The sequence below is a fragment of the Nycticebus coucang genome, chromosome 4, assembly GCF_027406575.1.
Source record: "Nycticebus coucang isolate mNycCou1 chromosome 4, mNycCou1.pri, whole genome shotgun sequence".
Lineage (NCBI taxonomy): Eukaryota > Metazoa > Chordata > Mammalia > Primates > Lorisidae > Nycticebus > Nycticebus coucang.
The window spans coordinates 59,395,531-59,411,614 of NC_069783.1; the positions used below are offsets into that span (position 1 = coordinate 59,395,531).

General features: G+C 37.4%; 1 protein-coding gene and 1 pseudogene across 1 annotated transcript in view; one reads left to right on the plus strand and one right to left on the minus strand.

Moving 5' to 3' along the window:
• The window catches only part of REL (REL proto-oncogene, NF-kB subunit), a 46,335-nt gene that overhangs the window by 13,762 nt on the left and 16,489 nt on the right, over positions 1–16,084 (plus strand). The window contains exon 4 of the mRNA XM_053589629.1: positions 4,580–4,671. Within this exon, the coding sequence (XP_053445604.1) occupies positions 4,580–4,671 (92 nt within the window). The remainder of the gene's footprint in view (positions 1–4,579; positions 4,672–16,084) is intronic.
• On the minus strand, positions 10,561–10,710 carry LOC128585014 (uncharacterized; annotated as a pseudogene).

A 16,084-nucleotide genomic window follows, 5' to 3' on the forward strand; every position in this document is an offset into this window, starting at 1 on the left:
ATGAAAGATCTAAGGCAGGAAATCTACAGAGTTGATGTCGTATCATTCTCAAAATAGCCCTTCAGGAGACATGTGACATTGTTTTTTTCCATTTTGGTGATATTATTGGCATTCTATTATAAAGAAGAATTTTCCTTCCTTCTCCTTCTCCATTTAAAAATTATCACTGTAGGCTTGGCGCCCATACACAGTGGTTAGGGTGCTGGCCACATGTACCAAGGCTGGTGGGTTTGCACCCGGCCCAGGCCAGCTAAACAACAATGACAGTTGCAACAAAAAAATAGCCAGGCATTATGGTGGTGCCTGTAGTCCCAGCTACTTGGGAGGCTGAAACAAGAGAATTGCTTAAGCCCAAGAGTTTGAGGTTTCTGTGAGCTGTGACGCCATTATCACTCTACGGAGGGCGACATAGACTCTGTCTCAAAAAAAAAAAAAAATTATTGTAAACTCATGAATCCATATATTTAACGTATTATAGTTCATTGCTGGTGTTATTATTTTGATTTTCAAATTGACCCATATTGGACCAATGCAGACCCCTTCAAACTGTGCCCTGTGTCCTTCTGATATGTTCCCTTCTTTCTTTGAGTACTTTTCACTTTCTGACACAGCAAAGTGTTCAAGACTTAGGCTTTTTCTTGCTCCAGGCCTGAAGTCATTAGTGGGGGATGGTATTTGATCTCCTTGCCTTCTTGACATACTATCTTTAAATGTCTCAAAAGCACCTCAAGTAGAATATGTCCCAAAACAAGATCTTACCGTGATCATACTTCTGTCCTCTCAGAGTTGGTCTTCTTTCAGTGTGCCTTGCTGGTTGCTATAAAAGCCCCATAGGTGTCTTCCTTGACACTCCTCACCCAGGCATACACATTGAATCTTTTAACAGGTACCCCTGCATTGCTGGTGAATCTACTCGCTTTACTGAGCAAATCCATCACCACCTCACTACATTTGGGCTGCTGAAATAGCCTGACTGATCTTCTTTCATCAACCCTTGTACCTCTTCCACTCAGTCTTCCTCCACTTAAGCCAGAATGATCTTTTAAAATGCAAATTGTTATCTTCCTGCTTAAAACACTTTAGAACAGTGGTTCCTAATGCCGTGACCCTTTAATACAGTTCCTCATGTTGTGCTGACCCCCAACCATAAAATTATTTTCATTGCTACTTCATAACTGTAATTTTGCTCCTGTTATGAATCGTAATGTAAATGTATGATATGCAGGATGTATTTTCATTGTTACAAAGGGGTCGCGACCCACAGGTTGAGAACCGCTGCTTTAGAGGGTTTACGTGTCTCTTAGAATAAGGACAGCACTCCTTCTGTGGCCTGCAAGGCCCACCTGGCCCACCTCTATTTCTAGCTTTACGTTGTACTGTGCTTCCCTTGTCCTCTACACTCTAGTCACAAAAGCCTGCCTTTACTTTCCTCTGCTGATGATACTTTTCTGTAGGGCCCTTTGCATAACCTGTTTCTTTTGCCTGGAAGTCTCTTTTCTCTCTATTCATAGTAAGTATCACTTCTTACAGAAAGCCCTCTTTGAATTGATCAACTCTCTCCCATCACAAGTTCCTATAAGGTCATGTAAATCTCCTTCCTAAAACTCGTATGATTTCTGTTTAGCATTTTTATGTGTGTGATTATTTAATACCTATCTGCTTCACTAGACCAGAGGTTAGCAAACTTTTTCTAGTTTCTAGCCTTGTAAAAGGCTAGATAGTAAATATTTTAGGTTTTGTAGACCATATGGTCTCTGTTGCTCAGTTCTGTTTTTGTAGCATGAAAGCAGCCATAGACAGTATGGCTATGTGTTCCAGTCATGTTTTATTTATAAAAACAGGCAGTGTGCTGGATTTGGTCCATTGGTTATAGTTTGCCAATCCCTGTACTAGACTGTAAGCTCCGTGAGGGAAGGGATTACATAGCCTCATTATTTTCCAGAAATTTTTGGTACATAGTAGGAGCCACAGAATTTGGTGAATGACTATGAATGAATGAATGATTGATTCAGATAATCTCTGTGATCTTCGGTTTCCTCATGTCAGAATTTCAGAAATTTCTAACATTTTGTGAATAATTATTCAGATAAAATAAAATCAAGTATTGTATAAATATATTAAAATGAAGAAGTCTTTAAAATTTTTTGTCAAAGAAAAAGAACCAAGCTAAGATCCTTTCAAGGAAGTGGAATACTTTTGAGGAAAAGGATTATAGTTGCAGGATCTGAAGAAAAGATTAAGAATTCAAGATTTGTTTTTTAGTCATTACAGGCAGAGGAAGGAAATGTCAAAGATATTTTAGGTGCTAACAAAATCACAAGTGCGGTGACCATGAGACAGCATAAGCAGAGAGAGGCAAGCAAAGCAGCCCCTCGTTGCAAGTACCCTGTGAAGTTTGAACAAATAGTAATGTTGTGATAGTTGAGTTTTGCTTCCTTATTCACACCCACCCAACTTTACTGATGTCATGGTTTTTCCATGTGGGAACAAATATGACTGGTGGTGGTGGGGGAGTTCCCCCTGTCCTCATCTCTACTACACATATGCAAAGTAGTAATATTTGTAGCTATTGAGAACTTTTCCATAAATGACATTTTGAGACTTACTAAATATTGTTAGTATTAAACCTCTTTCTAATAAATAAAAACTTCAGTACTTTTTTACAATGAGTGATTATTATAGTTTCATATGATATGGTACAAAGCATATTCCACTGCTGTTAGCAGTGAAGTCAAAGCTCAAAAATTAAATCTCTGTGGGTCTAGGCAGGCAACCTAAATGAGAGGAGGGATTATGTGAAGGGGATTAGCTGGGACTGTAGCAAACTGGAGAGCTCTGCATAAATGGGACTACAGATGTTCAGTCCAGGACGCTTGTCTGTATGTCAGCCTGGTATTGCCAAATTGTTAAAATGTTTAAGAGAAACCAGGAATGTTCATATGCAGTTACCTGATTTTTATTTTTTTTATTTTTTTCTGTTTTTCTATGTTTTTAATTTTTTATAAAATGTTAATTAACCTCAAAGTGACTAAGCAATTTTTAAATGTAGGTTTCATGATCCTTTTGACTTCGTATTTTTAAATGGAGTCATTCATCTTCAACACATGACCACTTTCAGAATCCATGAAAATCTTATTTGAGTCTTGATACCTGTAGCTCAAGCAGCTAGGGCACCAGCCACATATACCAGAGTTGGTGGGTTTGAATCCAGCCCCAGACCCACCAAACAATGATGATAACTACAACCAAAAAAAAAAAAAAAAAAATAGCCAGGCATTGTGGTGGGCACCTGTAGTCCCAGCTACTTGGGAGGCTGAGGCAAGAGAATCACTTAAGCCCAAGAGTTTGAGTTTGCTGTGAGTTGTGACTCTACAGCACTTTACCCAGGGTGACAGCTTAAGATTCTGTTTCAAAATCTTGAATTATGTTTTCCAAGAGAGAGGAGGGTTCTGTACCAGTCACCCTTGAAAGTTTTCATACAATTTTAGAATCACATTTGCAGGAATGAACATTTCAGAGGGAACTGGTGTCATCTGGGCCTGAGACACAGCAAATGATGGAGCAAAATTGTGGAAGTTGTTCACTATCTTTTGTGTGTCCTGAGTGAATGAGTCATCTGAGCACTGCCTACAGGAGTCTACTGAGCCAGACTGTCTAATAATTACACTGAAATTCCAATCTGAGCAACAGAATGGAGTTCGGACCGTATTCATGGCTTCAAAAGGCTGTTGCTTCCTTCTCCAGCCTCCCTACTATCAAACTGCCAAACGAGGGGCAGTGGCTCCGTTCAGCCAGCGGGGACCCGAAGCCTCTGACTGTGAGTCATGAGGTTACTGCAGTTACCTGATTTTTAAATGTTTTGTTTTTTAAAAAAATTTTTTTAAATTTTATTTAGAGAAAGGAAAGAGAGAGGAGGAGAAAAGATGAGAAAGAATGAGAGAAGAGAGCAGAGAGAGGGAAGATGGTGGGGCAAGAGAGTGGCGTGGTATCCCAAAGAAAGGAAGAATGCCCTAATTTTTAAATGTTAATAACCTCTACATTTTTTTCTTTTAATGTAGGCAGCACTCATAGGGGTTTGGGAAAATATACTCGTGGGCTTCAGCCTGTGGACGTCTTTTTATGGCTTTTGCTTTACATCATCAAATATACAGATTTTATTGATTTTATTATGAATTTGTTTAGGAGATGAATTTTAGCTTTTTGGTGTGCCTTTCCTGATAATCTCTATCTACTTTGGTATATGTGATATGGCATATTAGTAAGATGTAATTATAAGATACTATATGTAAAAGTGATATAATATGTACTATTTTTCTTTTTAACAGTTCTCTTAGAAATACAGCCCCATGTTTTTACCCTCTCATCTTTATCACACCAGTTGGTGGTGTATTCATGTTCTGATGTATCCTCTGACAGCACAGTGACTTTTCACTGTTAACCTGAAAAGTTGCAGTCTGGCTCAGTAGACTCCTGTAGGCAGTGCTCAGATGACTCATTCACTCAGTGAATGCCTGATTTCTCTACTATTCCTCATGGTTAAGTAGAATGCAATTTTGAAAGTTCTGTTTTTTTCTTCTAGTTTTCAAAATTTAGGTATTCGATGTGTAAAGAAAAAAGAAGTAAAAGAAGCTATTATTTCAAGAATAAAGGCAGGAATCAATCCTTTCAATGGTAAGTATGTTTGGTATAATTATTTCTATTATTTGGATATTAACTTACTGCGTGACTTCTATTTATATCTTGAACCTGTCTTTTAAAAGTTATTTATATCTTTAACCTGTATTCACTTTTCTACTTGTTGTCTTGTACCCATATCTGAGGGATGAAGGTATAGTATTTAAAATCAACCTGTTAAAAATATTACACATACAAAGCTTTCTGGTATCAGTGGAGAGTGTTTTTGTTTTCTATAAGAAAAAACCTTCTCAAAATGTTCTGATTTTCTTGCTCAATCTCATCTGTTGGATGCTAAGCGTGATCAGGCCTGGTTAGTACTTGGATGTGAGACCACCTGGAATACCAATGCTGTAGGCTTAAAAAAAAAAGTTCTGATTTCTTTTTTTTTTTTTTGTAGAGACAGAGTCTCGCTTTATGGCCCTCGGTAGAGTGCCATGGCCTCACACAGCTCACAGCAACCTCCAACTCCTGGGCTTAAGCGATTCTCTTGCCTCAGCTTCCCAAGTAGCTGGGACTACAGGCGCCCGCCACAACGCCCGGCTATTTTTTGGTTGCAGTTCGGCCGGGGCCGGGTTTGAACCCGCCACCCTCGGTATATGGGGCCGGCGCCTTACCGACTGAGCCACAGGCGCCGCCCAAAAAAAAAAAGTTCTGATTTCTTTAAATGAGGCCTTCCTTATGCCACTTCCAGTAGACAATATACATCCCCCTTTTCTGAATGTTGAATAGGTACTGTATTTATAAGGTATTGTAACATATTTTACTCAAGGGAATATTCATCAGCAAAACTTAATTATAATCCCAATGTAGAAGTGTGGAAATAGTAGAAACTACACAAAATATTTCATAGTGTATTTGTGTATATGGTTATATGTTTACTGTTTAGCAGATTTTATTGGTGATAGACTTTATTAAGCATTTATACTTTTGGCCGTATCTGGTGTGGCACCTGGTACTTGTAAACACTTTATATTGGTTGAGTAGATAAATGACAACCAAGCTAGAAGCTGGCATCCTGTACTTTCAGTAATCTTCATTCTAGAGTCCTCTGCAGCTGCTTAAATTGCGTTAATCAGGAATTGAGTGACTATAAGGTTTTCAAAGATTAGATTTCTTTGTCATATTTAAGACATCCTTATATTGTTGGTTTGTGTTTTTCCTGGATGTTTAAAAATAATTTAGGAAAAGCCAGGCACAGTGGCTCACACCTGTAATCCTAGCACTCTGGAAGGCCAGTGTGAAAGGGTCAATTAAGCTCTGTCACCTAGGCTGGAGTGCCCTGGCCTCAGCTTAATTTACAACAACCTCAAACTCCTGGGCTCAAGTGATTCTCTTGCTTCAGCCTCCCGTGTAACTGGGACTGTGGGTGCATGCCACCACACCCAGCGAAGTTTCCTATTTTTTGTAGAGACAGGGTCTCACTCTTGCTCAGGCTGCTCTTGAACTCCTGATCTTAAGCAATCTTCCCACCTTGGCCTCCTAGAAGGTGGGAAGTGCTAGGATTACAGGTGTGAGCCACTATGCCTGGCCCACTTTGAGCTCTTGTGTGATTATTTCCTTAGGATAAATTTTCAGAAGCAAAAAATTTCTGGATGGAGAGTATGCTCACTTAAAATTTTGATTCATTGCCATATTAAAATGAGAGACTTAAAGAGGCCATCCCTATCTAGATACAATATAGAAAAAGGAGATTATAAATAATGGCCCTCATTTATTAAGTGCTTCACGTATGTAGGGGAGTAAATGTAACTGCTTTATTTACACTATTTTATTTAACCTTTGAAACAATGCTGCTTTACAAAAGAGAAAGCCGAAGCTTTTGTTACACAAGTGTCCCAAGTCATGCAGCTAATATAAGCGACAGAGTTAGAATTAAAACCCACGTCTCCAGTGGTCAAGGCATTTAAAAGGAGGTGCTATCTGTAGAAGTTTTTTTGTTGTTATTGTTGTTGTTATTGTTTTGTTGTTGGCATTCCACAACTAGGCATGATGTTAATAATAGACACTCATATGGAGCTTAAAATAGTTGCCATAGATAGTAAGTGATTTACATTTTTTACTTCATTTAATCCTTATAACAACCTATGAGGTAGGTAATATTTTTATCTCCATTTTATAAACAAGAAAATGGAAATGTAGAAAAGTTAAGTAATTTGCTCAAGGTACGATAGCTAGTGAGTGGTGAAGTTAGGATTTGAGCACTAGCTAGGATTTGTCTGGCTCCAAGGTCATAGTCTTTAACAACTCTGGTATGTTGCCTAGATGAATATTGATTTGGGGAAGGAACAGTCTTTTCAGCTGATCCTTCACAGTATTAATGCTTTCTGTTGTTTAGTTAATACTTTAACACTCATTCCCTCTCCTCCCTTTTGCTGTCTCTCTAGTTTAGGAACTCGTCACCTCATGATTTGAGTTGTAGTTTTTTTACCTTACAATAATCTTCTTAGAATAGAGCTTTAGCATATTATTATGATCAAGAACTTGAAAGGACATTTTATATAGCTTAAAAAGTAAATGGCCCTACATTCAGTGTCATCCACATACAGCTCCAGATATCTAACTTACCTTCTCTTTCATTGTTCCCCCTCATGAATCCTTCACCACGCCAGAAACACTGTATTGTCACCCTCCCTGACCATCTCAGTGCAGCCCTCTCCCTTCTCTCACTGTGTAAGCTCACATCATTTTTACCTGAACCATTGTTCAGGTTAAAACTTGTTTAAACTTGTGTTCTTATCTCTATTTTTGGTCGGTCTCCAAGCAGTGTATACACTCATTTCAGAATTCTGTTTATTATCCTTCAGATCTCCAAATAAACGAAAACTTTCACAGTAGTTCTCAAATTCAACATACAAAGCAGTGTACTTGCTAAGAACATAGATTCCTGGCCATACTCCACTGATTTGGTAGGGCTAGTATGAGTCCTGGGAGTCTACATTCTAACAAGCATCTAGATCAGTGGTATTCTTTGACTGTAACCCACAGTAAGAAACATTTCTCAGCTCTATCTACACACCAGCACACCTACCACACCCTTACTACAATAATCCCCTTACTATATGCAGTGCACTTTGTATTCTATTCCATTCTTTTCTTTTTCATTCCCTTCCTGCCTTTCTTCCTGTGTTTCTTTGTTAGTGCTTTTTCAGTCCATTGAATTAATTTTATTTTTATAATATCTGCCTTAGATGATTCTGATACATGTGATCCACGGACCACACTTTGGGGAACTCTGATTTACTTGCCAAGATCAACTTCTCAAGCATGCTATTCAAAGCCCTTCATGATCTGATCCTTGTTTTCCGTTCCAGTAATCCTCTCCCTCAACTTCCTACCCTTCCTTCTCCTACCACTGAGTGCACATATGCACATTTGTTTTTGCCATTCTGAACTATTTGCACTTTAAGGAAAGCTGTGTTCTTTCTCACCACTATGCTTTTTTTTTTAATTAATATTAAATCATAGCTGTGTACATTAATGCGATCATGGGGCACCATACACTGGTTTTATAAACAGCTTGACACATTTTCATCACACTGGTTAACATTGCCTTCCTGGCATTTTCTTAGTTATTGTATTAAGACAATTATATTCTACATTTACTAAGCTTATATACCCAGAAGACCAAAAATCACATTATAACAAAGATATTTGCACCAGAATGTTTATTGCAGCCTAATTCACAATTGCTAAGTCATGGAAAAAGCCGAAGTGCCCATCGATCCATGAATGGATTAATAAATTGTGGTATATGTACACCATGGAATATTATGCAGCCTTAAAGAAAGGTGGAGACTTTACCTCTTTCATGTTTACATGGATGGAGCTGTAACATATTCTTCTTAGTAAAGTATCTCACGAATGGAAGAAAAAGTATCCAATGTACTCAGCCCTACTATGAAACTAATTATAACCACTATGCTTTTATATTTGCTCTTCACTTGCATGGAAGACCCTGATCTGCCTGGTAAAATTTTCCTGCTCAGCTTTCAAATTTGAATAAGGATCACATTAAGTCTTCTTTTACTTCCTAGGCAGAGCTAAGTAGTCCCTGTTTCCCCAGAGCACTTGTACATATTTCTAGTGTGGTTTGCTGCAACTTTGTTTACATGTTCCTGCTTTACTAAATTGTGAGACTTTGAAAGGTGAGGAGTGTGTTCTGTGTATCTCTCTGGCACCTAGCCCAGTGTCTGGCATGTGCTAAAGGCTTAATTAAAATGTGTTGGAAGAATAAATGAATGGATGAACATGCCTTGTTTGTACTTGTCTGCAAAAAATGTTCAAGTTGTTTTCCTTACCCCAAATGTCCTGAAAGCCCTCTGAGTTTTCTTAACACCAAGAAAATATTCTCCTAATTATACTGTTTGTTACTCATCCATTAATCGTGAAAAGCTTTGTGACATGTATTGGATCATTTCATTCTCCTTGCAGACAGGCTCTGTGTTGTTTACATTTCTGTTTGTCACTAAACATGTATTTGTATTAGTTACATAAATATCTATCTTTACAAGTAGGTGCTGTGAGCTGTTGAGTTTTCTACCTGCACACAACTGGTTCCCTGTCTTAACTACTCAGCCGTTCATTCCTTCAGCAGCTTTTTACTTCATTTAGCCTTAGAGTCCTGGGTTGTTCTAGGTGCTTGGGATAAGTCAGTGATAAAACTTCTGTCTTTGAAGAGTTTATATGCAATGGAGAGAGACCAACGATTAGCAAATCTATAAAACAAGTAATTTATATAATGTATTAGACAAAGTGCTAACAGAAAAGGGAAAAAAAGCAGTATAAGGAGGCATGAATGCTGTAGCTAGGGGACAGGTTATGAATTTAAATAGGATTATTAGAATAGCTTTTATTCTATATTCTGACACAGTTTTTGTAACAGAAACATGTATATTATTTTTTTCCTAGAATATTGAAATAAGACCTAGTCTATTTCAGAGGTTTTGTATTTCTCTTACCAAGCAAAATAAAAAACATCTAAGCACTCTAAAAAAACTCAAAACACTAAAAACCAACTAAAATAACCTGAACTCTACGGTAGAATTATCTTCTTTCTTTGATTGTTTTGTTATTTGAGGAGTATACTAGATGTATGTATTCTATCACTTACAGGAATTTGTTATAGCTAAGTTGGCATTTTCTTAAAGATACATCACTTCACATAGAAAAATGCTACTGGTAAAGAATTACAAGAGACTAGCTGACTTTGTTTTTGTGTTATATTTTTATGACATTAGAAATAAGGGAATTAGAAATATTTAGTAGAATAGGATCTGCAAATTCTGGTCTACAGACTATTGTTATCTGATTGTGACAGTCTGTTTTCTGAAAATCAAATACGAGGCAAAAGTATAAGGAATTATTCCTACTTTGCATAGAATCATTTTGTGTACTCCCTTATTTAGTATGTTTTAAGCCAGTCCTTATCTTTCTTGCCATTAGTTCTTTAAAACTAAAGAACTATTTCTTGTCAGTGGTGATATACAGCAGTCTAATAGTGTCAAACTTGTGGCTTCATGTTTATTGTTCAAATTGTCTCATGTGGCTCGGTGCCTGTAGCTCAAGCGGCAAGGGCACCAGCCAGATACACTGGAGCTGGCGGGTTCGAATCCAGCCCAAGCCCGCCAAACAACAATGGCAACTACAACCAAAAACTAGCCGGATGTTGTGGTGGCACCTATAGTCCCAGCTACTTTGGAGGCTGAGGCAAGAGAATCGCTTAAGTCCAAGTGTTGGAGGTTGCTGTGATGCCATGGCACTCTACCCAGGGTGACAGCTTGAGACTCTGTCTCAAAAAACAAACACACAAACAAAAACCAAATTGTCTCATGTATGGCACTGTCAAAACTGAGTGAGGAATTTAATAATCAAATTTTTACAGTATCTGGTTAGCTATAACAAGAGTGGCAGAGAATTATTACTGCAAAAGCTGAAAAATTTTTAAAAATTATTTATCATTTTCTAGCTATGTATTTGAGTAATGACATGCTAGGAATTTTACACTTGATCTTAGCCAAAAGGCCGAGAAGTGATGCTGCTAGGAATTTTAATGTGTGGTGATTCAACTCCATGGGATGTCTAAACACTATATTAAATTCTGTGCAAAAAGATTTATTTTGACAATAAATAATTTGCAATTCAGTTGTATTAGATATTTTACTATTTTTCCATGTTTAAAGGACATTGAGTTGTTACAAAAGCAGAGGACTGTGTTATGTAGTTGAGTGTGGGAGAATTACATTTTTTGGCAGTCTTGATAGAGAATACAGTTTAATAAGACAAGCAGTCTCTAACAAAGATTCTCCTCTCTGAAGTCTCGTTTAATACAAGAAAATAAGAGCCTTTCTCACAACTGAAAACTTGAAGCTTAAAAAATAAGAATAAAAAAATGGCCCGTGTATATTCTTCATTCTTCATTCTTCATTGCAGTCAGCGTTTTTCAAACCTTCTTTCATTAGCCTAGGTAGAACTTAGGTACTTTTTGATTTCAGTCTTCCTTGAACATATTCTCCTTATGACACTTTTCATGTTGTATTATATGTTTTTAGTTTATGTACCTATTTCTTATCCAGATACTCATCTCACTAAGGTCAGGCATTGTCTTTTCTTTTTTTTTGAAACTGTCGCCCCTTGGTGGAGTGCTGTAGCGTCATAGCTCACAGCAACCTCCAACTCTTGGGGTTAAGCATTTCTCTTCAGCCTCCCAAGTCACTGGGACTACAGGCACCCACCATAACACCTGGCTATTTTTTGTTGCAGTTGTCATTGTTTAGCTGGCCCAGGCCAGCCTCAGTGTATGTGGCTGGCACTGTAACCACTGTGCCAGGGTCACCGAGCCCAGACATTGTCTTTTCTTATCTATATCTAACACTTAGTGTGTGGTAAATACATTGAAAGGATGAGTAAATTAATGACACATTGCTGGGACCAGTTACCTTTTGCCTGGTACATACACAGTCAAATGTTAACTTTTATTATTATACATATAGGATAGTTTACACATTTTAGGTAATAGATGTGAATTAATTATAACTAAGCTTTATATTTTTCTTTAAATGAGAAATAATTCTTAAAATTATTAGTCCATATATTTTATATTTTTGTTCTGTTTTTATATCCTAGTATAGTTAACAGTGTCAATATTTTACAAATGTCTTACCTTTAGAACTACCCTATTTCCTCGAAAATAAGACATCCTCCGAAAAGAAGACCTACTCACAGGAAAGATAAGACGTTCCCTGAAAATAAGACCTAGCGCGTCTTTGGGAGCACACCTTCATATAAGACACTGTCTTATTTTCGGGGAAATGGGGTAGTAGATATTATAATTGATTTAAAAATTTAATTCCTACTTCCAACAGAAATACAGCATGATAATATCTTTTTGGTTAAAAATGAAATTCTCATTACATGCTGATTTTAGAGATAAGGGGTAATATTTATTTCTACAGGTAGTTTGGATGTTTAAGGTAAAAAGGAAGGAGAACAACTGTAAGCTAGTGTTTTTTTGTGTGTGTGTAGAGACAGAGTCTCACTTTATGGCCCTTGGTAGAGTGCCGTGGTGTCACAGCTCACAGCAACCTTCAACTCTTGGGCTTAGGCCATTCTCTTGCCTCAGCCTCCCGAGTAGCTGGGACTACAGCCGCCCGCCACAACACCCGGGTATTTTTTTATTGCGGTTTGGCCGCCACCCTCTGTATATGGGGCCAGCGCACTACTCACTGAGCCACAGGTACCACCCTACCTAGTGTTCTTTTGAAATTGTAACTAGTGTAAGAGGAACATAAGACAATTTGGTCTCACGCTGCCTTCAGTTAGATTTTACATGTGTTACAACTGAGTATCATTTCTCAAATTACAGGATAAAACATCATGTTTTATATTATGGAATGTAGGTATCTAATAAAAAGTCTAACAGCAAGCATTTTTCTAAATGAGGGAACAATCAGAAGCATTAGCTTTAAAGTTAGGAGTAAGAAACTGAGGCATACTTTTACCACTTAGAGTCAGCGTTCTAATCAAGATTATGACCAGTGCAGTGAGCAGTGTATTGTAGTAGATACTGTAACATGTGCAGTGACTCACCCCCTCCCCCAAAAAGCAAGGAATGAGGATTGAAAGTGAGGAAATAAAACTGGAGCTATTTGAAGCTATTATTTACAGTGGAAACTCCAAAGGATATACAAACATGTTATTAAGATAATAAGTTTAGAAGAGTAAGCAGATATAAAATTAATATACAATTCAGTCATATTTTTATCAGCAGCAAATAACAAGATAAGATTAAAGCAAATATTGTCAGAAAATGTAAAGTACATAGAAAGAAATCTAAGAAATAAGATTTCTAAAAATAAAAAATTAAGGAAAATTGTAACATTTTGAAATTATAGAAAACAGCTATATAGGCTTGGTGCCTGTAGCACAGTGGTTATGTTGCCAGCCGCATACACCAAGGGTGCCAGGTTCGAACCCGACCCAGGCCAGCTAAACAACAATGACAACTACAACAAAAGATAGCCAGGCGTTGTGGCAGGCTTCTGGAGTCCCAGCTACTTGGGAGGCTGAGGCAAGAGAATCGCTTAAGGCCAAGAGTTTGAGGTTGCTATGACCTGGAACACTACAGCACTCTACCAAGAACAATATAGTGTCTCAAAAAAGAAAAAGAAAACGGCTATATAAATGGAGTAGTATACCATGCTCTCTGATAGTAATATTGTGAGGATGCCATTCTCCCCTAATTGACTGATAAATTCTATGTAACTGAAAACAGTACCCCAGCAAGATTTGTCATTAAGTACAAGATAATTTTAAATAAGAATAGGAGGATGCTTTATAGAAGAACAGTGAGGAGACACTGACCTTATCAGATAGAAGTGTAGTGTAGTACTGGGGTAAGGATAGACATGTCAATGGACCAGTGGAGTAAAATTCAGAACCCAGAAACAGAGCTAGGAATATATGGGACTTTAATGTATGACTGGGTGGCATATTAAATGAAGAGGAAAGGAAGATATCGCTGATAAATGAAGTTGAACAAAATGATTATTTAAGGATTCCCTATCTCACATTATAGTATACAAAAATCAGCTGAAAATGGACTAAAGACTTTAGTGTGAATCAACATTGTAAAAATTTGTGATAAACTATATTGGTAAATATATTTTAATCCTTAGGGTATATAAAGACAAGACACAAAGCGTTTTCTATACAACATTTGATAAATTTGATGTTATTTTTTTTTTTCACTCTGTGCCCTGGGTAGAGTGCTATAGCATCATAGCTCACAACAACTTCAAACTCTTGGGTTCAAGGATCCTATTACCTCAGCCGCCCAAATAGCTGGGACTACAGGTACCTGCCACAACACTCAGTTTTTCTGTTTTTAGTAGAAATGGGGTCTCACTCTTGCTCAGGCTGGTCTGGAACTCCTGAGGTTAGGCAATCCACCTGCCTAAGCCTCTCAGAGTATTAGGATTATACATGTGAGTCCTTGTACCTGGCCAATAAATTTGATGTTATTCTTAATTTCAGTTTATTATTTTTTCAGTTTTAGAATTTCTTTGGTTCTTTTCTTTTTTTTTATTAAATCATAGCTGTGTACATTGATATGATCATGGGGCATCATTCTGGTTCTTTTCTTTATAGTTAAAAGTTCTCTCTTAAACTCATCTTTTAACTCTTTGTATATATTAAGTATAGTTGTTTTAAATCGTGAATCTGAAAGTCATTATTGGATTCTTTGCTATCTGTTGTCTATTGTTTTCTTTTTTTTTTTTTGAGTCTAGTGAAGTGAAGCAGTGGGGTGAAGAAGGAACAAATGTTTTCTTTTTTAAAAAAATTAATTTGTCTTCTCTGTCTGGTTATTTAAAATTGAATACCAGATATTTTGTATGAAAAATTAAAAGAGTTGGGCGGCGCCTGTGGTCAGTCAGTAGGGCGCTGACCCCATATACTGAGGGTGGCGGGTTCGGCCCCGGCCCTGGCCAAACTGCAACCAAAAAATAGTCGGGCGTTGTGGCGGGCACCTGTAGTCCCAGCTACTTGGGAGGCTGAGGCAAGAGAATCGCTTCAGCCCAGGAGTTGGAGGTTGCTGTGAGCTGTGTGAGGCCACGGCACTCTACCGAGGGCCATAAAGTGAGACTCTGTCTCTACAAAAAAAAGAAAAATTAAAAGAGTTTCGGCCTTGGTGCCTGAAGTGTGCACTAGAGTGATGATGTCCCCCTGCAGAAGATTTTCTTCTGACAGGTGGCTAGGTGCACTAGCAACCTTAGATCACCTAAAATCAGTGAATTTAATTTAATGGAACATTGTTTAGTGGAGTAGAAGGGGCATTTATTGTGATTATCATGTAAGATAAATACTTTCAGTGCATAAGAGAGGTGTTAAGTGCTGCACTGATTTATAGAGAGGATCCATTTCAGAGAATGAGATTAGACTTTGTAGGAAAGAAGCATTGAGCTGAGTCATCAGCGTTATGCTGAATCTTGCATTGTGTAAAACAGGTATCAGACATGATTCCTGCCAGTCAGTAGTTTTAAACCATGTTGTACAGAGACAAAATTAATTCTGATGCAGTGATAACTATATTTCCCCACATTAAGAAGATTTAAAGCAAAATACCATAAAAAGGATTTTTTGAGAAGTAGGTAGAACTTCTTCCCTTTGATTGTGTGACTAAATGTTTTTATTTTCATTCATTCGTTTATTCATTTGAGACAGAGTCTCTCTCTGTTGCCCCAGGCTAGGCTGCCATGGCCTCATAGCTCATAGCAACTTCAAACTCCTGGCCCATAATCTCAAGCTCAAGCTGTCCTCCTGCCTCAGTCTCCCAAGTTAAGTGCTAGGATTATATTCATGAGGCCAGGTGCCCCTGGCCAACTAAATGTTTTTAAAGTTTGGTTTATTAACTGGTTTCTTTGTTTTCTTTTTAAAAGTATTCATTTATTTTTCTTCTGTGTACCATTTTACATCAACTTTTGAATCTAATAAAACCCACCCCAATGTATCCATCCCATGTACACACAACAACAATCCAGATATGAAACATTTCCATGACTGTCCCAAATTTCCTTGGTCTCCTCAGTCAGTTCCCTCCCCAATAAACTGCTAATCTGTTTTCTGTCACTACAGATTAATCTTTTCTAGAATTTTATATAAATGGAATCACACAGTATATATCCTTTTGTGTCTTTTTTTTTTTTTTTTCTCAGCATACTGTTTTTGAGATACATCTATTTGGGGGTACATATCCATAGTTTGTTCTTTTTTAGTACTGAATTTATTTATGACTGTGCCACAGTTTGTTTATCTACTCACATGATTTTGTTTTTAAACTTGTCAGGAGCATTCAGCTACTAATTTTTTTTGCATATTGATTATTCATCTTTGGAATTAAGAGACACTAGTA